At 35.8% G+C, this 25,015-nt stretch overlaps 1 protein-coding gene across 1 annotated transcript in view; it reads left to right on the top strand.

Annotated features, from left to right (window-relative positions):
• The first annotated feature begins 638 nt into the window (after positions 1-638).
• Positions 639-25,015, top strand: part of LOC123563663 (E3 ubiquitin-protein ligase UBR4-like) — a 148,208-nt gene continuing 123,831 nt past the window's right edge. Inside the window, 11 exon segments of the mRNA XM_053524052.1 lie at positions 639-762; positions 7,663-7,760; positions 8,131-8,234; positions 14,659-14,788; positions 16,844-17,055; positions 18,417-18,598; positions 19,078-19,324; positions 20,590-20,649; positions 20,984-21,177; positions 22,893-23,031; positions 23,704-23,835. Coding sequence (XP_053380027.1) covers positions 650-762; positions 7,663-7,760; positions 8,131-8,234; positions 14,659-14,788; positions 16,844-17,055; positions 18,417-18,598; positions 19,078-19,324; positions 20,590-20,649; positions 20,984-21,177; positions 22,893-23,031; positions 23,704-23,835 — 1,611 coding nt within the window. The 5' untranslated portion in view covers positions 639-649.

The raw sequence follows: 25,015 nt of genomic DNA, 5'->3' as shown, positions 1-25,015 counted from the left end.
ACCAGCACAAAAGTGCGACAGAAAAGAAAAATGGTTTTAAAAAATCAATTATCCCCTCAAATCAGATTTGAAAGGAACTGATCAGCAACTTTCTCACAGAGAGCAAACTCATTGAATATAATATTAAGGAACATGGTTAAACAATCAGTGATCACATAAAACAATGCGACACATATAAAAACAGAAAGGATATTATGAGGACATGCAATAAGTTACCATGCATAAAATAAGTGTAGTTGCTGACTGCAAAGTTGCACTAACTATCACAATGACATGAGGTAGATTCTAATATGCTAATTACACGCTAATCGATAGTGGCGAAAACAAAATATCGATCGCTAACGACCGGTCGATATTTACAGGTATGGACGACAGCATAATACAGATAAATGTATTGATTTATACGGAGTTTCTACTCCCCGTTTTAGACCTTCCTGTTATCGGGCATAGTGATAAGTTCCTACTTTGCTCAGTAGCCAACTTTCGAAATTGTTATGTACTTTTGAATAATAGTTTTCATAAATATAGTGATTTTGATTATTAATTGTAGCGTCCTCTTGTATACACTTGAGTCCAGTTCTGCTCATTCCGTTTCAGTTCGTAAATTATGTAGATGTCGTAAAATATCGATCATCGCGCAGCAGCAAATATGGCGAGACCAGGGATTTCCTGGTCTGTCAATATCAAACCGCTACTATCGGCTTCATACTCTTCCTTCAATAAAGATTTCCTGTTAGAATTTAGTAATGCAATTATAGCAAGGTGAGATCGGTTGATATATTGGCTTAATTTAATCTGCTTCTTTTACACAGGTCAGAAGTTCTGTACTGCGTTCCAACTTTCATTTTCAATTGGATTTGTGTGGGTGGGGTGCAACTTTCATAAATTATTGCCAATGGAATGATTAAAGTTTACTTCAGACAAAATAAGCCTCTTGGTAACAGATATAACCAGAGATAATTTCTTGTTTCATTAATATGAATTAAGTTGTTGCCTGTTCCACGGGAATATCCCAGGACCCCTGATGGAAGTGTCTATCGTCACAACAGTTCTGAGGATATTATAGCAATAACCACAGGAAAGATAACTTGCAAAGTATTGTTTCAAGATTTCCAAAAAATGTGTCCACAAAAAATTGAAATGCTCCTGTTCACTTTTCAAACCTATCTGATCATGTTACATAGAGAGTATTTAAAATACCGCATGTCAACACAAAAGAGCCAGGCCCTTCCCCAGCCGCATAAGGCGCCGCGCTACCGCGGCGCTTAAAACACGAAATACAGCTTCCCGCAGCGCTTAATCATCCTGCGCGGTGCCTCAATTATTAGCGCAGCGTCTTAAATCAGTAAGCGATTTTATCCCTGTGAGATACCTCAGGTAAATATCGATCAGGGAAGTTTATGAATACACAGTGTAGCTGGCTGTTTACCATGTACTGATGAGGGTTTAAAGGCGACACATGTTGATGAAAGTCTGTGTTTTCACAAGTTTGCGGTTAATTGGAGCAGGAGTGATTGGATTATAATTAGTTAAAGATTATAATTAGTCTCTGCAACGAAATGGAATAACAGTTGGTGACGGAATGCATGGGTAAGTTAATTGTTATCGAGTAATAATTAGCAGAGAAAGGCAACTGTATTAAAATGACCAGTGATTCTTTGACTGAAGTTTGAAATCATTGTTCCGGATGAACTGAAGCAAACTTTTTCGAGGATGTTTAATTACAATTGTTTAAGATGCTATTAATTTCTAAATACCGTATTTTCCCGAATTAAGGCCCCCCCTCTAATTAACGCCCCCCACCCATTTTGGAGGGGAAAAAAGTCAACAAGAACGGGAAAAAATCACCTACCTCATTTTTATAAGTCCACATAATAAGTAGTTTACAGTACTAAAGTCCAATGTATTAAAAATTAAACACACTTTTTAACAGTCCATGTACCGTAAAGCCAAAACATTTGTACTAAGTACGGTACTTAACAGAAAATTAAACGGTAAATACATTTTTGATTTGTTTTTACACCACTCGCGCACACGCTTCCTGCCGACTTTAAACAAACTTGCAGCAATGTGTTTACGATCTACCCTTTTCTTCGGCAGTTTTAAGAACTTTTAATTTAAAAGCAGGCACAGCAGCGTGTCAAACCATTGACATTGTGTATTGCACTATTAGCTACCCGCATGTACTAAGGAAAATGTTATCGGAGTACACAGCTGTTTGGGTCATGACGTAATGTGTAGTGTCGCGAGCGTGTCAAAAAGCCTGACATGGAATACACGAGGTACCGTATTTAAATGCATAAAAGACACACTGCATTAAATAGGATGCCAAATAATTACGTTTTAGGGGGATTAAACAACACAGAAACACTTTACAGCTAGTTTGAACGATGTTTTTAAGTTTTGTAAAAATTTTCATTTTTTATTTTTTTACCTCAAATAAACGCCCCCTCTTTGGAAAATGTAACGCCTCCGGGGGCGTTAATACGGGAAAATACGGTATTAAACTTTATCTACTATGATATTTTGTGTTTCACTTTGCTTTTGTATCTCTCAAAGTAAACATGCAAAGACCAAATGATACAAGTTTCAGTGAAATAACAAAATTTAGGGCAGGTTACCTAACCATCATTCCTGGGAAAGACCAGTTCCAAATAAGCAACTGCCTACTTTCTCACGTAAAGAACTGGGCTAGTCGATAAAAGGGATGAATGAATTCTCTTCTGCTGTATTTCAAGGAAGTCAATATTTCTATGCTAAATAAACATTGATTTAATTATTTACGGACTGTATTTACAGCATCATGTATGGTCCAAAGAATTTTAGAAGAAAAAAAACCAAGAAACTTATCAACTACAAAAAAGTTATGATTCATTTTGTCAAGTCATTGAAATATGTCATTGTAACTTATGTTTCATTTCAGGCTCTTTCATCACTCTTCTCCCTTGAAGAAGACTAGGCGGTTATTGAATGGGCACAGGCGAAAGCCACCCTTACCACAGATGAACACATGCGTACCATGGAGTGGATTGTTGGTAATCTGTCCGAGTCTCACCCAAACCTGCGCAAAGTCGCTACAATGGGACTGCTTCTACCAAACTCCACAGCTGGTGTGTATACATGTTCTTTCTGAAACTTGCTGCTTGCAGTAAAATACAGTAGTTAAACTTGAAATACAGAACCTGCTTCTGTGTGTAAAAAAGCTGCAATGGTGTTGTTAACACCCACAAATATTTAACATAAATACTGTTGCAATTCATTGTGCAGAAGAACACAAGATAAATGTCAAATCTTAGGAACTTTTACAATATAAATCCATTCTTGGTTATCCTTGCTCTGGGAAAATAACAAATACTTTTTTTTTGTACTTTCAGATTGTGAGAGAGGTTTCAGCAGTTGAATGTGTAAAGACCACCCACCATTCACCGGTGAGCATGAAAGTGCTTAATGCCTTACTCATGGTGTCCATGCAGGGACAAAAATAGAATGACTTTAATTTCAGTGGTGCAGTAAAGGAATGGCACAGAGCCAAAGACAGACACTTACCGGTATATGAAAACAAAAATGCCTATGTGTTGTTAGTGTTAGTACAAAAGAAGTGGAAGGACATATGTGTTGTTTGAAAATACATATAAAAGAAGTGGACATCTGTTTAGTGTATATGATATATTGATGGTTATATGATTATGTAAAAATGTAGAAGTAATGAAATACATGTTGTTGTGTTTTTTTGCATATGGTATACTTAAAAAAGCACCATTTGGGTTCGATTTTTTAAAAAAAAATCGAACACCGGAGGGGAAACCCCTCCTGCACCCACCCCTTATCCCGCCACGCAAACTTTACCCCAGCGCCTTAAAAAATTTCTGGGGAAGGGCCTGAGAGCTATAAAAATAAATAGATCGGCACCTTGAAAGGCATATAGAGCAAATCTCTCCAAAGAAATGTGACAACTGAATGAGATCTCGTTTACCGGAAGTGAAGCGATATCCACGCTCCATTTTGTATCATGCTAAAGCAATTATTCAATAATTCATCGGTAAATTTATTATCACCGTACGACCACGCTTCTTTTGATGGTAAGAAACGTGTACTTTGTGTCTTAAGACTATTTCACATTAAAGTAATGTTGTTTTAGAAGCTTACATGTATTTTAAATGGTGTTTTAAAGGTACAAATGTACCATGCTAACCGATGTTTGTTTTTACTAAAATGACGTCGATTCACGCTCTGACACAAGATCACACGAGATTACATAGATGCCAAATATCACGTATTTTTGCGACCCGATTGTTTTGAACTTTTCAAGCAATATAAGTGCAGTTATTGTCAAAAGAATCATGAAAACACGTTCGATATGTATAAAGAAAAAGTATAAACATGAATGATACTCAAAGACTTGGTAAACTTTCCATTGTGTGCAACTGTGCCCATTTTGTGTGTGCATGAATGGGGCTAATTGAGCCAGTGCCCAGTCCATAATGTCAGTCACTAGGCACTTTTTAGACTAACCTCAAAGGGTTGTCTAGGAATACGGAACTTCCGTTATCCTAGGATCGGAGGCTAGGATTACGGTATCGTAATCGTAGCCACTGTCTAAATTTTTTGATCTGAATGAAATAAATCAGGAAATGAATTAGCCCTTATCCTGCTAAATTTCTGAAATTAACTTGTCCATCTTTTAATTTGGACAGTGCCGTTAACTGTTAAAAGGTTTGCTTACCAAAAAGATACTGACTGAATAGTGAACAGTGCAGATTTTGATTATGATCCTCATTAGTCGCAAAGGCAGAATCAAACTGGAAGCATATACATGTAAACAAAAAGTTTCTTAGAGTCATTTGAATAGCTTTAAGGGCAATCAGGGATGGCTTTGGATATTTTTAGCTGTCACCAATACTTTCGCCATTTGGTAAATATGTCGGTAAATAGCTGTACATAGCTAATGTTTTCCTGTTTATATATTTGCATTGACTTTAAATAAAATTTGTATTGGAGCCAAAGAGGAGCCAACATTGGTGCCAAAGGAAGATAGGAAATGAAAGTTCATTTTACCTACATTATATAATGTACCGTATAACTGGTTATTTCTGCGGGTAGGTAATTTCTGCGATATTTTGCGGGTCTCTTCCAGCCGCAAAAATTAAATTCGCAAATATTTCGTAGTTACGTATATCGGATCACCCCGTTTGTCTCTTCTTTTTGCCTGTGTACTTTAAACTACCTAATCAATACGTATCCCGCTAGTAGCCCCTCGCTTAACTTTTATCGATAAAGATTTGTAACAATAGCAGTTAAGTACAAAAGAATTTATCAGTTTACCGTGTACAATCAATTTTAGCCAGTTTGGTGTTTGCGATAGTTCAAGCAAGATTTGTAAATTAATGGCTCTGCTGAAATACCTTGTTAGAAAGGGCTTGTCAGATCCCAATGGGCCCTTGTCTGATAGCTTGTCGCCACGGGATATAAATGACTGCAATGTGTTTTTAACTGTATTTTTAATATGCATGAAATAAATTTTAAACCTTGTAACTTGTATCTCACTATACAGAGCCATGTCCCAAACATTAAAGCAACTCTCCATGGATAAACGCAGAAATTAAATTAACCTCTCTGCAGAAATTAAAATCGCGGAAATTAGTATACCCATTTTCATGCCCAAAACGCAAACATTTGCACCCGCAGAAATAACCAGTTACACGGTATAAAGAAACTTGAAAATTTATCAGGTGCCCGATCGATCGCCATGAAATATTTCACACGTTTTGATTCCCTTGCTTTAATAATGCCCGATTCTTGCATCAACTTGTTCAGATTTATTTTAATTGATCTATTTATTAATTTTGGAAAAGAATACCAAACTTTGCGATTGATCATAATCTTTTTACAATATTTTGTATGGCAGTTCAGACGTCTCATACATGTCAAGTTTCCCGGATAGTCCGGGAGTTTCCCGGATTCAGACCCAATTTCCCGGATGTACGGAAAACTTAAATATCTCCCGGAAAATCATTTTTCCATAATAAACGTACCTTTGTACAAATGTAATTTTGGACAGATGCCAGCATTAGCCAGACAGTTTTTACATTCCAGTGGCCAAAATTCCAAGCATCAAATATCAAATCACTAATTACACACTGTGGCTGACGTAATTTATCACCCTATCGATAAAAGTTTAACAAGGTCACGCTCTGATGACATCAATAGACAGGTGTATGTATGGGCTATTTTTAGATTGTGTTAATTGGCGAGTTTAACATAATGTCATGATATGGAAATTTTAGATGGGAAAAGATTTGAATACATTTGAAATTGAGTAGATAAATTGGAGTGATGGGAATCATTACCACCGATGGCAGAAGTGTCAACAACTTGAAATAGGTTTAAATATTTTTAACAGCTATGATTTTGTATTTTTATTTTCATTTTTATTGAGTAAAAATTTTAAAACTATATAAAGTCAAAATGGTGAAATAGATTCATTTCCAATCTATTTTAGCTACTGCTCATGGGCTAAAATTCTAGGAATGTCAAAAAGACCTGCAGATTATTCACTGGATACTATTTTCCTCTGCTTATTAAAAGATAATAATTGAATAAATTTAAATCAATTCTTTTTTGAAAAAAATGTTTAAACCCTTACCCTGCTAAATTTCTATAATGAACTTGCCCATCTTTCAATTTGGGCAGTACCATTAACTGTTAAAAGAGGTGACTGACTGAATGGCATACAGTGCAGATCATGATCAGACTTCAGGTATGTGCAGGCTGATCATGATCTGCACTGGTCGCAAAGGCAGAATTAATAGTGTCCAGCATAATAAGGATAAAATGCAAATTACAACCCCTGAAACCTTACCAAATCAATTAATCAAGTCAGAAAGGATATGGTTTAGATCTTATCTGTTTTACAGTTTTATGTTCGACCTACAATTTCCTAAAAAATGCCGGTAGATAAAACTCCTGGATTTTCATCAAATCTCCTGGATTTTCAACTGATATCTCCTGGAAAATTGTCCTGGGAACTTGACATGTATGGACGTCTGCAGGATTGGTTTTCATCCACAGCACCAGGGCAATTAATTTATAGAAGTTGGCCGTATTTGAAATAAATTTTGAAGTAATTTATAATTAAATATCAAGAAATAACATATAATTGATCAGTACATAAGATCATGCTGAAGGAGGTTTAAGTCTGCACTCTCTTAGTTTATCGGCTTTTTACACGCAAATTGAAAATGTTCTAAATGGAGGCAGCTTACAATATTGATAAACAACAGTTGGATATTACACTACGATTGGTTGAAGTTTGACAGGTGAGTAGGCAGAGTTAACCATGGATTTATCGTTAATTTACATCCAGTGTATTACGCTGTGTGTAGGATATACAGCTCTGCGATTCGGATTTCGTCTGGAGGCGATGATTAGGCGAAGCATCCGACTTTACAGCGACGATATCGCCCAAATCTGTACTGTAGGATGATCCATGGTGTCACTGAAAAAAATGTCTTGGCCAGATCTTCGCTTTGTGGTTGCTAGAGACTTTCGCAAATTTGTCCAAATTAGAGCCAGATTTTGTAAATTGTTGCATTTGGCGCCATTGGCGACCAACAGCTCGGCTCTTGGGCAATTGTATCTAGAAAGCTCTGTTTTATGTTTTAGTGAGAAGGATGTACTAAACCATGACGATGTATATGAACCTTTCTACTCCTCCTTTGTGGCATTGGCTGCCCACTACCTCAGTGCTAGTGCAGGAGAAGGTAAGCAGCCTACTTATTAAATTGTCCTAATTGCCAATTACATTATCCCCCCTTAATTGTCAATTTTGTTTGGAGACCGAAGATATTTTATTGAAACATTGTTTGTTGCAGTGTCTTGCAAAGACAGGTTTAGTAAAGCATGTACTGTATTTTTGCCCCATTGTTAAAAGGCTGGAACTGATAACTAATAAAAAAAAACGGCAATTAAATTAGCAATATGTCTGATTACTAAAACAGTTAACATGCTTTGAGTTTTGGCAAGTGACGTGGTAAATGAAGTATACACAAAATTGGCTTCTGTTATGGAATGACACTACTGTTATATTTCAATTATTTCACGTGTAACTTTACTATTAAACAATATTTACAGTGGCAGCACCTCACTTGTCGAGTGTCACAGGGGCTTGCAAGGTTCTGCTACAATTCCTACTACAGAGACTTCAAAATCAAACAGACAGCTGTACTATATCAGCAGTAAGTATATTTATAGTAACAACTCTACAGACAGCTGTACTATATCAGCAGTAAGTGTATTTATAGTAACAACTCTACAGACAGCTGTACTATATCAGCAGTAAGTATATTTATAGTAACAACTCTACAGACAGCTGTACTATATCAGCAGTGAGTATATTTATAGTAACAACTCTAAAGACAGCTGTACTATATCAGCAGTAAGTATATTTATAGTAACAACTCTACAGACAGCTGTGCTATATCAGCAGTAAGTGTATTTATAGTAACAACTTGTAAGTCTTGTTCTTTCCCAATCTAAGAAATTGTGTTTGTTTTTAAGCCTATGGGCAAATCCTTCAGAAATCTGTAATTTTTAAGTTGCAGGACAGTCAGCTGCAGAAGCTCTCCTGGTTCTTTAGTGTGCCAGGTGTAAAGCATTATGCGATTCTTAAATCTCATAGTTAGTAATTTTAGTTTGAGGAGTATGGTCATGGAACTTGTTACCCATGGTTTTATAGTCGGGCAGAGTTACCAGTGTGTCTGCTCAGTTTGAGAAAGTTTTGGCATGAAAGCTTTTGTTGCAGGTTTTAAGGTGATGTTTGAAGACAAGTCCATGTGATTGGTTCAATTTTTAGCTCACCTTGTCACTATTTGTGATCACCCTTTGTCCGTCGTCAGTCCGTCCGTCTGTCCATCCGTGCATCAACAATTTCTTGTCTGCACGATAGTGGTTTCATTTATGATTTTATTTTAACCAAACTTGCACATAACTTGTATCACCATAAGATCTTGGTTCCTTTCTTGAACTGGCCAGATCCCATTATGGGTTCCAGAGTTACGGCCCCTGAAAGGGCCAAAATTAGCTATTTTGACCTTGTCTGCACAATAGCAGCTTTATTATGCCCCCCTTTGAAGAAGGAGGGGTATATTGTTTTGCAGATGTCGGTCGGTCGGTATGTCGGTCGGTCGGTTGGAATGTAGACCAATCCGTTTCCGGATGATAATTCAAGAATGCTTGGGCCTAGGATCATGAAAGTTGATAGGGAGGTTGGTCACCATCAGCAGATGACCCCTATTATTTTTGGGGTCTTTATATCAAAGGTCAAGGTCACAGTGACCCTGAATACTTAAACGGTTTCCGGACGATAACTCAATAACACTTGGGCTTAGGATCATGAAAGCTGATAGGGAGGTTGGTCATGACCAGCAGATGACCCCAATTGATTTTAAGGTCTGTATGTTAAAGGTCAAGGTCACAGTGACCCTGAACAGTTAAACTGTTTCCGGATGATAACACAAGAACACTTAGGCCTGGGATCATGAAAGTTTATAGGGAGGTTGGTCATGACCAGCAGATGACCCCTATTGATTTTGAGGTCAGTATGTCAAAGGTCAAGGACACAGTGACCTAGAACAGGAAACTGGTTTCCGGGCAATAACTCAAGAACGCTTGGGCCTAGTGTCAGGAAAATCGATAGTGAGGTTGGTCATGACCAGCAGATGACCTCTATTGATTTCGAGGTCATAAGGTCAAAGGTCAAGGTCACATTGGCCAGGATTAGTTAAACAGTTTCTGATCTTTTTGTCCAAAACCACAGGGCCAAGGGCTTTGATATTTGGTATGTAGCAAAGTCTAATGGTCCTCTACCAAGATTGTTCAGATTATTTCCCTGGGGTCAAATATGCCCCCACCCTGGGGGTCACATGGTTTATATAGAATTATATAGGAAAAAACTTTGAAAAACCTCTTGTCCAAAACCACAGGGCCTAGGGCTTTGACATTTTGTATATGACATCATCTAGTGGTTCTCTACTAAGATTGTTCAAATTATTCCCCTAGGATCAAATATGGCCCCGCAGTGGGGGTCACATGGTTTATATAGACTTATATAGGGAAAAACTTTGAAAACCTTCTTAACCAAACCACAAAGACTAAGGCTTTGATATTTGTAATGTAGCATCATCTAGTGGTTCTTTATCAAGTTTGTTCAAATTATCCCTCTAGGGTCAAATATGGCCCCACCCCGGGGGTCACATGGTACATAAAGACTTGTATAGGCAAAAAACTTCATGTCCATAACCTACATCATTCAAATTTGGACCACATGTATAGTTTTGAGTGGCAAGATGAAGCTTGACATGAGTTGACCTTGATCTTGACCTAGTGACCTACTTTCACATTTCTGTAGCTACAGCCTTCAAATTTGGACCACATGCATAGGTTTGTGTACCGAAATAAACTTTGACCTTGTTATTGACCTAGTGACCTACTTTCACATTTTTGAAGCTATAGACTTCAAATTTGGACCACATGCATAGTTTTGTGTACCGAAATGAACTTTGATCTTGAGATTGACCTAGTGACCTACTTTCCCATTTCTGAAGGTATAGGCTTCAAATTTGGACCATGCGCACAGTTTTGTGTTTCGAAATAAAATTTGACCTAGTGACCTACTTTCACATTTCTCAAGCAACAGCCTTCAAACTTGAACCACATGCATAGTTTTGTGTACTGAAATGAACTTTGATCTTGAGATTGACCTAGTGACCTACTTTACATTTTTTAAGCTACATACTTCAAATTTGGACCACATGCATAGTTTTGTATGCCGAAATGAACTTTGATCTTGAGATTGACCTAGTCACCTACTTTCACATTTCTGAAGGTATAGCCTTCAAATTTGGACCACGCACACAGTTTTGTGTTTCAAAATAAAATTTGACCTTGATTTTGACCTAGTGACCTACTTTCACATTTCTCAAGCTACAGCCTTCAAATTTGGACCACATGCATAGTTTTGTATACCGAAATGAACTTTGATCTTGAGATTGACCTAGTCACCTACTTTCACATTTCTGAAGGTATAGCCTTCAAATTTGGACCACGCACACAGTTTTGTGTTTCAAAATAAAATTTGACCTTGATTTTGACCTAGTGACCTACTTTCACATTTCTCAAGCTACAGCCTTCAAATTTGAACCACATGCATAGTTTTGTGTACTGAAATGAACTTTGATCTTGAGATTGACGTAGTGACCTACTTTCACATTTCTGAAGGTACAGGCTTCAAATTTGGACCACATGCATAGTTTTTTGTACCAAAATAAAATTTGACCTTGATTTTGACCTAGTGACCTACTTTCACATTGCTGAAGCTACAGCTTCAAATTTTGCCTGCATGCATATTTTTGTGTTCTGAATTGAAATTTGACATTGAATTTTACCTATTACCTACTTTCACATTTCTCAAGCTACAGCCTCCAAATTTGAAGCACATGCATAGTTCTGTCTACCGAAATTAACTTTTACCTTGAAATTGATCTAGTGACCTACTTTCACATTTCTCAAGCCACAGCTTTCAAATTTGGACCACATGCAAAGTGTTTTGTACCGATATGAAATTTGACCTTGATTTTGACCTTGAGCTAGTCTTGAAATTTGGAACATTCAAAAATGGCTCAGTGGTGGGCGCCAAGATCACTCTGTGATCTCTTGTTAGGTTAATAGGTTAAAGGTCAAGGTCAGATTGAACCAGAACGGTAGAACTTTTGTTTACAGTGAGCATATAATTTCTGTTCCTTGTGCAATTACTGAATGCATCAAGGGGGGCATTTCGTGTTCGACGAGCTCTTGTTTATGATTTTATTTTAACCACAGCACACAACTTGTATCACCATAAGATCTTGGTCCCTTTCTTGAACTGGCCAGATTCCATTATGGGTTCCAGAGTTATGGCCCCTGAAAGGGCCAGAATTAGCTATTTTGACCTTGTCTGCACAAAAGCAGCTTCATTTATGATTTGAATTTAATCAAACTTGCACAAAACTTGTGTCACCATAAAATCTCAGTTCCTTTCGTGAACCGGCCAGATCCCATAATGGGTTCCAGATTTATTGCCCCTGAAAGAGCCAGAAGTAGCTATTTTGACCTTGTCTGAACAATAGCAGCTTCATTTATGATTTGATTTTAACCAAACTTGCACACACCTTTCTTGAACTGGCCACATTCCTTCATGGGAGTTATGGCCCCTTAAAGGCCCCAAAATTTGCTATTTTGGCTTTTGCAGCCATATAGAGACTTCATTTATGGTTTGATTTGATACATACTTCCAAAATATCTTCAACAACAATAAATCTTGGATTCCATGATCCAATCGTAGGTTCCAGAGTTATTTTATATCTGATTACCTCCCCTGATTGTAATCAAAATGGAATTATATAAGCTAGTCCTATTTGAAATTTCATTATTGTCATTAGTTGGACTGAGACAATCAGGGTAGATAACTATGGACTGATTTTATGTCAGATTGCCTCCCTTTATTTCAAATTAAAATGGGTATATCTTCGTAACTAATGAAGATACTGATCTGAAATTTCATTTATGTCAACAGATGGACTTGGACAATCAGTGAAGATACATATTGACTGAATTTATGACAAATTACCTCCCTTTATTTTACACCTTAGCAGCTTCTATTGAGATTAGTTTGAAACGTTATTTAAGTCTTCCATGGTAAGAAATAGTCATATTAGATAACTCTTGATTGAACATTTATCAATATGAATACTTTACTAATATATTGTTGTATAGGCTTGTACTCTGTATCTTCTACATGCACATACCAATGCATGATTACCTCCTCTGATTTTAATAAAAATGGATTTATCTCGGTAAATATTTATAGAACTCATTTGAAATTTCATTATTGTCTTTAGTTGGACTGAGGCAATCAGGGTAGATAGCTATGGACTGATTTATGTCAAATTACCTCCCTTTGTTTAAAATTAAAATGGGTGTATCTCAGAAACCAATGAAGATACTGATTCGAAATGTCATTTGTGCCATCAGATGGACTCAGACAATCAGGGTATATAACTTTTGACTGAATTTAATTACCTCCCTTTATTTTATGTAAACAAACATATCTCAGCAGCATCTAATATGATTGGTTTTAAATGTTATTTAAGTCTTCCAGTCTTCCAATGTAAGGAATAGTCATGTTAGTACAAAAATGCAGCATTTGAGCCTAGGACCCTCAAACTTGGTATGGAAATTGGCCCTGACTAGGGACAGTTACTAGAAAATGTTTATCCTGATGATATTTAATGTGTATGCCTATGTGCTCTATGTCAAAACTTTATCATATCATTTTGAGCAATGGTACTCAGGTGAGCGATACAGAGCCATTATGGCCCTCTTGTTGGTTGTGTCTGTGTACAGTTTTTACCAATGACAACAGTGTTCTGTGACTGGTCTCCAAACACTATGAAAGTTTTCGTATAGTAGAGCTTCTGTAATCACCCTCTTAACTGTTTTTATGTTATAGGAAATCTGTCCTACCAATATTCGTCACAAGGCAACGAAAATTTGGGTTGATCCCACTGTGGTAACATGTGATATATACTGAATGAGATAGCCCGTCCGCTTAGCTCAGTAGAGAGAGCGTTGGTCTACAGATCACAGGGGTCGCGAGTTCGATCCCCGGGCGGGGCGTATGTTCTCTGTGATGATTTGATAAAAGACATTGTGTCCGAAATCATTCGTCCTCCACCTCTGATAATTCATGTGGGGAAGTTGGCAATTACTTGCAGGAAGTGCACAGAGTGACTGACTTCGGTTTTTTTTTTTTTTTTTTGGAAGCATACGCTTTTTCCTTGTGCGCAATAAGCGTCCACATACTTGTCCGAGCGGCAGCGTCATGCACATCAGTACAAAAATATGGGAAGTTTTGTTTCTTTTTATTCCAATATCTTCCTTTAAATTGATACAGACACATATCGTCACCTTAGTGCAGTAAGTCAATAAGTCCTTCTTTAAATCAATGCAGTTATCCACTTTTTGCACTGAGGTGACGATATATCTGTTTAAGTTGATGGACTGTAATGAATCCTGATTGAGGCAGTGCCCTATTTCATATTAATTTTGCCCATTTTAACATAGAAATATTGTGAAAGTTTTTAATGTGAGCATGTTTCTCATAAACTACTGGTACAAATGTTTGCAAATTCTATAAACTTTCTACATCATGAGATGACCTCACAGAGCAGGTTTCATGACTCTGGATTACATTTTGGCAAAATTATTCTGCTGTTTTAAATAGTTGACCATGCTGTCTAACATCAGACAGCTCTTCGCCTGGTACCATAACCTTTAATTAACAGCACTTGGTACATTTTTGCTCCAAGGTGGCATCTTGCTAAGTATTGTTATCAGTTTGAAATCAAAGTATGCTATATATATACCTCAGTGTTGTGTAAGATTTGTCTTGGCTGTCATTTGAAAATTTTATTGGAAAGTGTGAAATTAATTTTGACCAGTCGATTTTTCAATGAGATAAGTGTATATTCTTCAGTGATTAAGTGACAGATTATGTAACCACTTTAAGTAAAACAGATTTTAGTAAAATGACTCACTTTGTAGACTTAGTTGTTCTATTTTTAGAAATACTTGATGATCCTGATAAAGGGCCTATGTATTGGACTGGGCTGCCTGCCCAAGTCAGATGTGGTCACATTCAATGCAATGTTGAAATCTGCACAGTTTCCACCCAATGTGAGAGATGTAGAAAATGGTATGTACTTTATTTGAGCCGCGCCATTAGGTAACCAACATAGTGACTTTGCGACTGGCATGGACCCAGACCAGCCTGTGCATCCGCGCAGTCTGGTCAGGATCCATGCTGTTCGCTTTCAAAGCCAATTGCAATTAGAGAAACCATTAGCGAACAGCATGGATCCTGACCAGATCCTGCGCAGGCTGGTCTGGATGCATGCTGGTTGCAAAGCCACTATGTTGGTTTTCTCATGTCATGATATGACTCATTTCAGTTGGCTGTGATTGCTAGAATGGCTTTAAAAGGGTGCCTTTAGAAAATTAAAAGGATACATTAAATTTGATTTGTTGGAAGTGTAAATAAAAAGCATAGAGTATTTCAGCGAGTTTAGAGTAGCATTTTAGGTATGAAAAAGGTACGTATATAGATATAGTCTGTAAAATGTAATAGCTGCCTCAGTGCAATATTTACATTTTTTGCTTGACTATATGAAGTATGGAGAGCTATCCTACTCGACCCGGCGTTGGCGTCTGCGTCCTTCCGCGTCTGCACTTTGGTTAAAGTTTTGATGCACTTTCTCTATCTCTTTGTTATTACTTGATGGATTTACTTCAAACTTAAAATAATTGTTCCTCATCATCGCCCACATCATATGGCACAAGGGTCATAACTCTGGCACCAATATGTCATGAATTATCCCCCTTTTTACTTAGAATTTTAGGTTAAAGTTTTGGTGCACTTTCTCTTTATCTTTATTACTTGATGGATTTACTTCAAACTTAAAACAGTTGTTCCTCATCATCACCCACATCATATGTCACAAGGGTCACAACTCTGGCACCAATATTTCATTAATTACCCCGCACCCCCCTCACCCTTTTACTTAGAATTTTAGGTTAAAGTTTTGGTGCACTTTCACTTTATCTCCGTTATTACTTAATGGATTTGATTCAAACTTAAAATAGATGTTCAACATCATCACTCACATCATGTGGCACAAGAGCCATACTCGTTCACCAGTATTTCATGAATTATCCCCCTTTCTTACTTAAAATTTGAGGTTAAAGTTTTGGTGCACTTTCACTTTATCTCAGGTGCTACTTAGTGGATTTTATTCAAACTGAAAGTAGTTGTTTCACATCATCCCCCACAACATATGACACAAGGTCCATAACTCTGGTATGAATATTTAATGAATTATCCCCCTTTTATTTAGAATTTCGGGTTAAACTTTTGATGCACTTTAACTCTATCTCACTTATTACTAAATGGATTTGATTTAGATTTAAAATAGTTCAACATCATCACTCACATCATATGATACAAGGGCCATAACTCTTGCACCAGTATTTCATGAAGTATCCCCTCTTTTACTTATAAATTCAGGTTAAAGTTTTGATGCATTTTCACTATATCTCAGTTGTTACTGAATGGATTTGATTCAAACTTATTATATAAAATAGTTGTTCCACCTTATCACCCACATCATATGACACAAGGTCCATAACTCTGGCACAAATTTTCATGAATTATGCCCCACTTTTACTTAGAAAGGTTAATTTTGATGCATTTTCACTATATCTCAGTTATTGCAAAATGGATTTGATTTAACATGACACAATGTGCATCACTCTTGCACCAATATTTCCTGAATTATGCCCCCTTTTTGCTTAGAATTATACTTATTTAATGTTTTGATACACTTTATCCTTATCTCTCTTATTACTTAATACTTTGAGACAGACTCAAGCTATTAATTTCATCATCATTGGAGTCATTAAACACTCAAGTGACACCTCCAGCTTCATCAAATATGCCCTGTTTGGCTATCTAGCATCAAAATAGTCAAGCACGCTGTCTCCTGTGACAGCTCTTGTTATAATGTGATGTGAAATAGAAAACAGTGTTGTTCAGATAGTATTAATCACCTTTGAAAGCACTTTTCTGATGACTTTCAGATTTTGTACATTTCATTGTTTCACATCTTTTGTGATTTTACATCATTGAACGATATGGAACTGAAGTATGTTTTGACATGACTTAATGTATTTATGGTGTTGATTTTATAAACAGAAGCAACAGAAGAAGAGGCACCAAAAGAAACAAAGAGAGCCAGGTTAGAGTCTGAAGTGAACATATTTGATCAGATGACTTCAGTGTTTGATGAGATAGTTGCTCCAGCACCACCTTCAGTAGCAAAAACTGAAGCAATGCCGGCCGAGACAATCACAGTGGACGGTGATGTGACCATTGTACATATAGCAGACAACACAGAAGAAATGAAGGTATGGAAATTATGGGAGTATTTATTCCAGGCAAATAAAAAGGGATTACTGCATTCGCTATAAGAGAATGATAAGTTCAACATAATTTTTAGCTCGACTTTTCAAAGAAAAAGAGCCATTGTACTCGCCCCGGCGTCGGCGTCACGGTTGGTTAAAGTTTTTGATAAAGTCAAATATCTCTGTTACTATCAAAGCTATTGACTTGAAACTTAAAATACTTATTTACCATCAACGTCTACACCAGGAGAAACAATCCCTATAACTCTGTTCTGAATTTTGACAGAATTATGCCCCTTTCTAACTTAGAATTTTTTGTTAAAATTTTTGAAAAAGTCAAATATCTCTGTTAGTATTAAAGGTTTTGACTTGAAAGTCAAAACAGTTATTTACTATCAAAGTCTTCACCAGGAGACACAATTCCCATAACTCTGATTTGAATATTGACAGAGTTATGCCTCTTTTTAACTTAGAATTTTTGGTTAAAGTTTTTGATAAAGTCAAATTTCTCTGTTACTATCAAAGCTTTTGATTTGAAACTTCAAATACTTATTTACCATCAAAGTCTACACTTGGAGAAACAATCTCCATAACTCTGTTTTGAATTTTGACAGAATTATGCCCCTTTTTAACTTAGAATTTTTTGTTAAAATTTTTGATAAAGTCAAATATCTCTGTTACTGTTAAAGGTTTTGACTTGAAAGTCAAAATAGTTATTTACTATCAAAGTCTACACCAGGAGACACAATTCCCATAATCCCTTGAACCTTGACAGCGTGATATCCCTTTTTAACTTGGAATTTTTTTACTGGCAAAGGTCTAATTCAGAGTTAAGCACTGAGAAAAGTTGAGGGCGCTGTCTTACAGACAGGTCTTGTTTAATTTTCTGAAAGTAATTGTTCTTCTAATGGGTTAAAGTGTGCAGGAAATTAGGTATTTTTTGAAAGGTAGAAAAAGTTCTAGCAAAGAATATTCACACCCAAGATGCAAAGAAAAAGTAGAAAAAAGTACAAGTTTATATTAAGATTAATTAGTCTAGATTAGCCCTTCAACTGGCATATGTAAGTAATCCTATCAAAATTAATACTATGTTCATCCCTTCAGTCTGTTCTGGAAGCTTTGGATCACCGGAGCCCTTGATATACATACAATGTCATCACAAAAGACTAGTATTAACGATTTCTTAGACTTAAAAGTGAACAAATATTTAGTGTAACAGTGTAATAGATATCATTCTTGTGACAGGTGCTGCAGTTAAACATTTCCTAAATTCGTAAATGAAAAAATGTTAACATAAACTGTGAGACACATTAAATACCTATTGATCAGGTAGAAAATGTAAATGCTTGCTTTATATATTTCAGAATTTATTTGCCATGAGGAATTTGGCCAGTTTGTCACAGCTGAATGGAGGAAATATTTTACTGGATGTTTGTTTTGAACTGACATTTTTGAACCGATATATACAGAGATACAAGGATGCCATAGCAGGTTCCGCTTTCGTTATGCCAGCTACATTGTCAGATGCCCTTACAACAAGGAACTGGTAATAATTTATTTTGTCCATCTCATTGGAAATATTTGTTTGAGACATACAGATTTTGGTCAATCTGCTCATAACATCTGTAATGACATTCTTAGAATTTAATTTGTTGAACTTCCCATTGATGATTTTGCAAAATCGGTACAGATTGATGTGTAGATAAAGAAAGTCTAAATTAGATCTAATTAGTTCAATCCCTCTTGGACTTTAACAAATGCTTTGAATACACATTTCAATTTTTAGCAAGTACCCATAAATAGAGGGCACATCTTCATTGAAAATAAGTATAGATTTTTTTTTTTTTACAACACAAGGAGAAAAAAGTATTTCTTTTTGCAGTAATTATGTTGTTCATTTACGAAAACACCTCTCTGTAAACACAGTTCCTGTGACAATAACATTTCTAATTGGGAAAACAAGCTATAATAGGTAACTGTTAACTAATAGGTAAACATTTGCTTACCAATTTTCTGTTTGTTTAGTTTTCAGCTGTTGTTGAATGATATATCAATAGTGTGGCGAGTGTTTTCTCTGCCAATACTGGAACCACTGACGGTAAAAAGGTTAGAGAAGATTATCACCGTGACAATGGGATGTTTATACGCTGCTGTTACCGTGGCTACGGCAAACACAATCATGAGCCTAGCAAGTGGAACACCAACAAAATCAACACCAGCCTCAAAGGAGGAAGACATTGACAACTATGGCATAAATATTGTACATAAAACAGTAAGTACAAAATAATGCTTACCATGTTGAGGTTATGAATAGATAGTTACTTTGCAAAAGTACATACATATGATATTTATATATGTATAAAACCTCAGAATAATGTATTTAAATGAATTGCTTTTTTTATTCCCCCACCCACCTTCTTGCAGTTGTCTTGGTGCACTTAGATTGGCCCTTGTTCATCTGTCTGAATTTTAGTCTTGCATATCTCAAAAAGTATTTTAACCTATAGTAATCAAACCTCATAGGATTGTTATTCAGTATGAGAAGTTGTGCACTTGGTGCTTTTACTGGGATTTCGCACAGTCTGATCAGAGTTATTGCCCTTGGCTTAGTAAAAAATATGCCTACAGTGACAGGCTTTGTGGGGGCACCAATACAATACAATACAATATAATAAATTTTATTTAAAGTCGGCAAGACATCATAACAGAAAACATAAGCTCGAGAAGAGCTTTTATAACCAACTACTATAACATATATTAAATGAACAAATATAAAAGAGCTGTAAGAAAAAGCATACAAATATAAGTCATATGCAAACACTAAAACAAGCAAGGTTAGGTTACAAAACTAAAAGGTATTGGAGGATAAGCACGTAGTCTAAGAAGCACAAATAATAATATTTATAACTGAAGTGGAAAAACATTCAAAAATAGTCAAACAGAAAAACAAGCAGGGATTTGATAAAGGCATGCATGCCACTGCATTATGGACAAGTTATACTTGTTGACAAGCCACACAGGTACACTCCTTTCCTGACCAGCAAGATATTAGATTTTTAAAATTGTTAAAATTATTTGTTTGCCGAAAAGTGTCAGGTAGGGAGTTCCACAATACAGGGGCAGCATACCTAAAGCTGTTCTTACCGAACTTAGTTGTACTGACCTGGGGTACCTGTAAAATATTAGAGTATCTAAAATAATATGATGAATTTGAACGTTTGTTTATTAGATCAGGTAGAACTGGAGGTGCCAAATTATTTATCATTTTAAAAGTTTCTATAGCCATAGTTCTTTGTCTTCTTACATGCAATGATGGTAATTTTGCTTTCACTAGTAACTGGTCATAAGTACTTACATAATCATCATATACAAATCTTAAGGCCTATGGACATGCATCTAGTTTTCAATGTTTTATAAAATACTTGTCAATGAAAATCTTCTGAATTGTTACAGTAAGATATTTTGTTCTGACAGATGTGTTGAAAAAAATAAGTATATTGTATATAAGTGATAGAAAATGTTAAATTGTCTTTGCAGCTTGAGATCTACCACAATGTTTCTATGGCTCTACATAATTCAACAAGGGCTGGAGGAAATGTAAGTTAAATAAGTGAACTGTGCTGATTGATTTCTTTTACGTCCTCTTAATTGACTTGATTTATGTCAAATAGTTAACAGTTTGTACTCTATACATAAATATTAAAAATTATAAAATTAATTCATGTCAATTTTTATCTAAAAATTGAAATCGGAAATTTATTACCCTAAAACTTACAGTACATGAAAATTTAAAACATTGTTAAAGTAAACCATAGATATGGAGTGAAAATTTATAGATAAAACTTAACATTTAAAGGTATAAGAAAATTGTAAATACTGCTTTCACAGCTGAAATTTTTACCTATCTAGACATGATCAATATGTGTTCCAGATCGCACAGAATTTGAATCTACTGGCTTCATGGCTGTTGCTTCAAGGGTTACAAGGTATTTTGACCTTGACACCTGGCATGATCCTTGAAAGGAAGGACAGTAAGTCTCGCCCCTCAAGTGCTGGTGGTGCAGACACCTACACCCAGTCACCCAGATCATCACAGACTGGTGGCCGACCTGGATCAGCTAAAAGGTTCATACTTTTTTCTTTCTTACTGAGATGAAACAAAAATCCTTATCTGGTGATCCTTAGACCACGAAACATATGGGTTTCGAGTTGAATGTTCTCTGAGAAGAAAAGCAAGTACATCTGACAATTTTTTTAGCCACCTCTGATCTATACAAGGAAGATATTTGTCATTTGCAGGAAATAAGTAAGTATTGGTATAGACGAAAGGAGTACTTTGAAGGTTGTAGGACTGACATTACATGGCAGAAATTCTGTTGGTGCAAAAATGGTTTTCGTCCAAAAAACAATGAACAAAATTAATACAACATTCTGTGATTACTGTCAGTTGCCAGTATGCATATTGTTAAATAACATTTTTGTTTTTGAGGACCAAATTACATGGCTCTCTTGATTGCATCAGTCAGGAAAATTCAATGAAATACCATTTATCTGACTTCAAAATACAAAATGCATGAATCTATTTCACATAGAATGACTGTTTTAGTCGAAACCTCATAACTTATGTCAACAAAATTATTCAATTCACATTACACTGGGACCCCGTTATAATGCTGTCATCGGGGTCCACGGTTCGAGACCCGCGGATCTAGCGAGGTTAAATTTATAACGCGGGTTGATCGTATCAGCGGTAAATGCATTATACCCCACCCACCGGTAATGTATTTTGGATGCTGTTTTATGTAAATAAGAAATAAGAATCGTATAAACGGGACATTTATTTACCTTAAATGCTCCTGAAAAATACATTAAAAGAATTATAACGCTGTGTCATCTCATTTTGTCGTGATTCTAAAAGAAAGTTAGAATTGTTTATCCCGGAAGTAAACATTTATAACGCTGTGTGAGGAGTGCGCGGTCATGAGAATTACATACGCAAATGCAATTGCACTTGGGGTTTATGTAACTAAAAGAGAAAAAGCCGCGGACAGTTTTAAAAAATTTAATTTTGAATACATGAAGAAAATCGATAAATAAGATAGAAAATTGTTAAATCGCCGTCGTTAATATACGATATTAAAAAGGGAGAACATTCTCAAAAAGGCTTTCAGTGCGTCAAATCTTCCCAAATTCCGATGAACTGAGAATGATGATTATGAAAAACGGCTGCATTTTATTACAAAACTGGGTCTGTTGTTCGATTTTTTATTCACTCAAGTGTTCATGTCATCCGCTTAATTGGTGCAAACTTAAACGGTTTGATAGTTGACTGACCAATTTTACACGCTTGTTATGCAAACAATCTAATTTTGACACGGTACTGATTGCCTAATTGTCACATGTCTTCATGTATTCAAACTTTAACAAAGGCGATACGCAAACAAGTAAGCCAGCAAACAATTATTGATTTTTGACACAGTTGTCATAGCAAAGGTGTTAAAGTACAATGTACAGGTACATGTAGTTTTAACGCTGGTTATGATCAAATTAAATAACATCCGCGGACTCGGAATTTTCTGGGGTGTAATCGCCGTAAATTTTTTTTTTTTTTTTTTTTTACCCAAGAAAATTCCGGAGCCAAGAACCTATCGCGTTATTACGAATACCGCGGTATATCGAGTAGCGTTATAACGGGTTTCGAGTGTATTTTGATTTGCCTTTTGAAAAATTTAGAAAAAAAAATTAAGAAAATTATGCAGTTGCCAAATAGATGAATGGAACAGCATTATGTTATTATGTTTGTCTCCTCAATTGTATACTGTTCTCTATTGTACTTGCAGTTCATGCCAAGGATTAGGTGTGTTGTCAGTGGCACTGGGTCTGCATGCAGTACAGCTGCTACATAAACTATTTGATGATTTACAAACTGAAGGTGTGATGCCCAGTCTCAGCGGTACCTCCCAGTCCACCAGTATGCAGGTTAGTGTCAGCGTATTGTACCTTTTTTCAATAACTTAAGTGGCTTAATGTGAATAAGAAGAAATGCATGCCGAGGACTTTGCAAAATTCAGTCTTTCTAATGTTCATTTTTTTTTTTTTTTGAAAAGTGAAATTTTTCAATATCACTTTGATATAATGGAACAGCATTTGCCATATTTTTGTTTACATTACAAAAAATTGTTTACATTTTAAAAATGTTGCAAGACATTTATGAACACAAGCGACTATACACTGAATGAAATTGAAAATGCACAGTTGTAGGTTGTGGTAAATGTTGGGTATCAAAATAGTGTTAGATCTAATTATTACTGATATGTACAGTTTCTAATGTTTACTTTTGAAATCATTCATTTGTGGTCTTAAATTGGTTGATTTAACAAGAAAATCTTGTTAAATGATCTACAATGAATTTTATGTGATGTGTGAGATAAAAATTATGAAAATCTCTTCTTTTTCAACTGCTCAGCTGGAATTTGTTTTCATTTCACTAATATAAATTTTTTGATGATGGCATTTTTCAAAATCAAGGCATACAATGAGTGATTTTACCTTTTGTATTATAAAAACACAGATATATTTTTTGTGTTTTTAAAGAAGATAACTTTGTGATTAATTATAAATGTAATTGTAATCTAGATTAACTTGTTCCAGACAACAACAGGGAAGAGCTTAGACCTGACACTGCTTGCCCCTCTGCCTGCCTGGAAACGTATACAGAAGCTCATGTCTGCCATCAACATACCCGACTTGATGTTTACACTGGTACCCACAGCACTCAAGAAGGTAATTTTCATTATAATTTTGTCATTTTAATAGAAAAGATGTGTGCAGGGTTCGCACAGATCTTGAAATTGTTAAAGTGAGTGAATTTAATACTAATCCTTTAAAATGATTTAAACTAAAAAAAAATCATGAAAATATACTTATCAAAAATATTTTCATTAAATTCACCAAGAACTTGAAAAATGTTCTGTTGGAAGCTTACTTTGGAAAAAGAATAAATTTAGAAAGGAATTAGAAAAAAATGAAGATACATGTAGATAGGAAGAAATTGTTGTATTTCTTCCTGGTGCAGTATTGGTAGCAATCTTTGACCACACTTTATGGTAGTTTTCACAGAGTAATTATGTCTCCCACCACACAGTGGTGTGGGAGACATAATGATTTACTCCTGTCTGTGTGTGTATGTGTCTGTCTGTCTGCCAATCTATCACAAATCTAGTCCGCACTCTAAGTTGAACATTTCTCATCTGATCTTCACCAAACTTGAAAAAAATGTGTTTGCCAATAAGTCCTTGGCCAAGTTCGATAACTAGCCAAATTGGCCCAGGCACTTCTGAATTATGGCCCTTGAATTACTGATTGGAACCATTTATACAAACCACCCAGACCTCCCAGAACCATTCACTCAAACCAACCAGACCTCCCAAAAATTACTGATCGGAACCACCAAACCACTTTGAATCACTAAATGATTAGGCAGTTGTGGGAGACATACGCTTTTCCCATAAGTAGCTCTAGTTTCTGCTAGTTTTGGAAAAAGTTGTAAGGACTAAGGTTTCATGACATGGTTTGATAGAAATAGTCAGTGAAAAAGTTAAAAGGTACTGAAAAATACTTGAATTTTTACTAGGGTGTAATGTATTTTAAAAAGTTGAGGTTGCAAGATGTTTATGACTATGTTTAGAAGACCCAAATAGTAACATTTATCTTCGGAAGACTGCCTGCAAAATACTGTTCTGTTTCAAATTTCAGTCTTAGCTTTCACATGTACACTTCGAACATGTACATCTAGATTGTGTTGAAAATGTTTAAATCTCAGTAATGAAAGAAATCCTAAACATACTCATACAGATATGAAAGTTATTTTAAATCTTGAAATAAATAGTAACAAAAATGCCCAAGAAGATGGTCATTATGGCTATCATTTAGAGATTGACTTGCACATGAAATATTAGCACAA

This window comes from Mercenaria mercenaria, chromosome 15 (genome assembly GCF_021730395.1).
Source record: "Mercenaria mercenaria strain notata chromosome 15, MADL_Memer_1, whole genome shotgun sequence".
NCBI lineage: Eukaryota > Metazoa > Mollusca > Bivalvia > Venerida > Veneridae > Mercenaria > Mercenaria mercenaria.
Note: the sequence above shows the minus strand (reverse complement) of the source record. Positions and strands in the feature narration are given on the sequence as shown.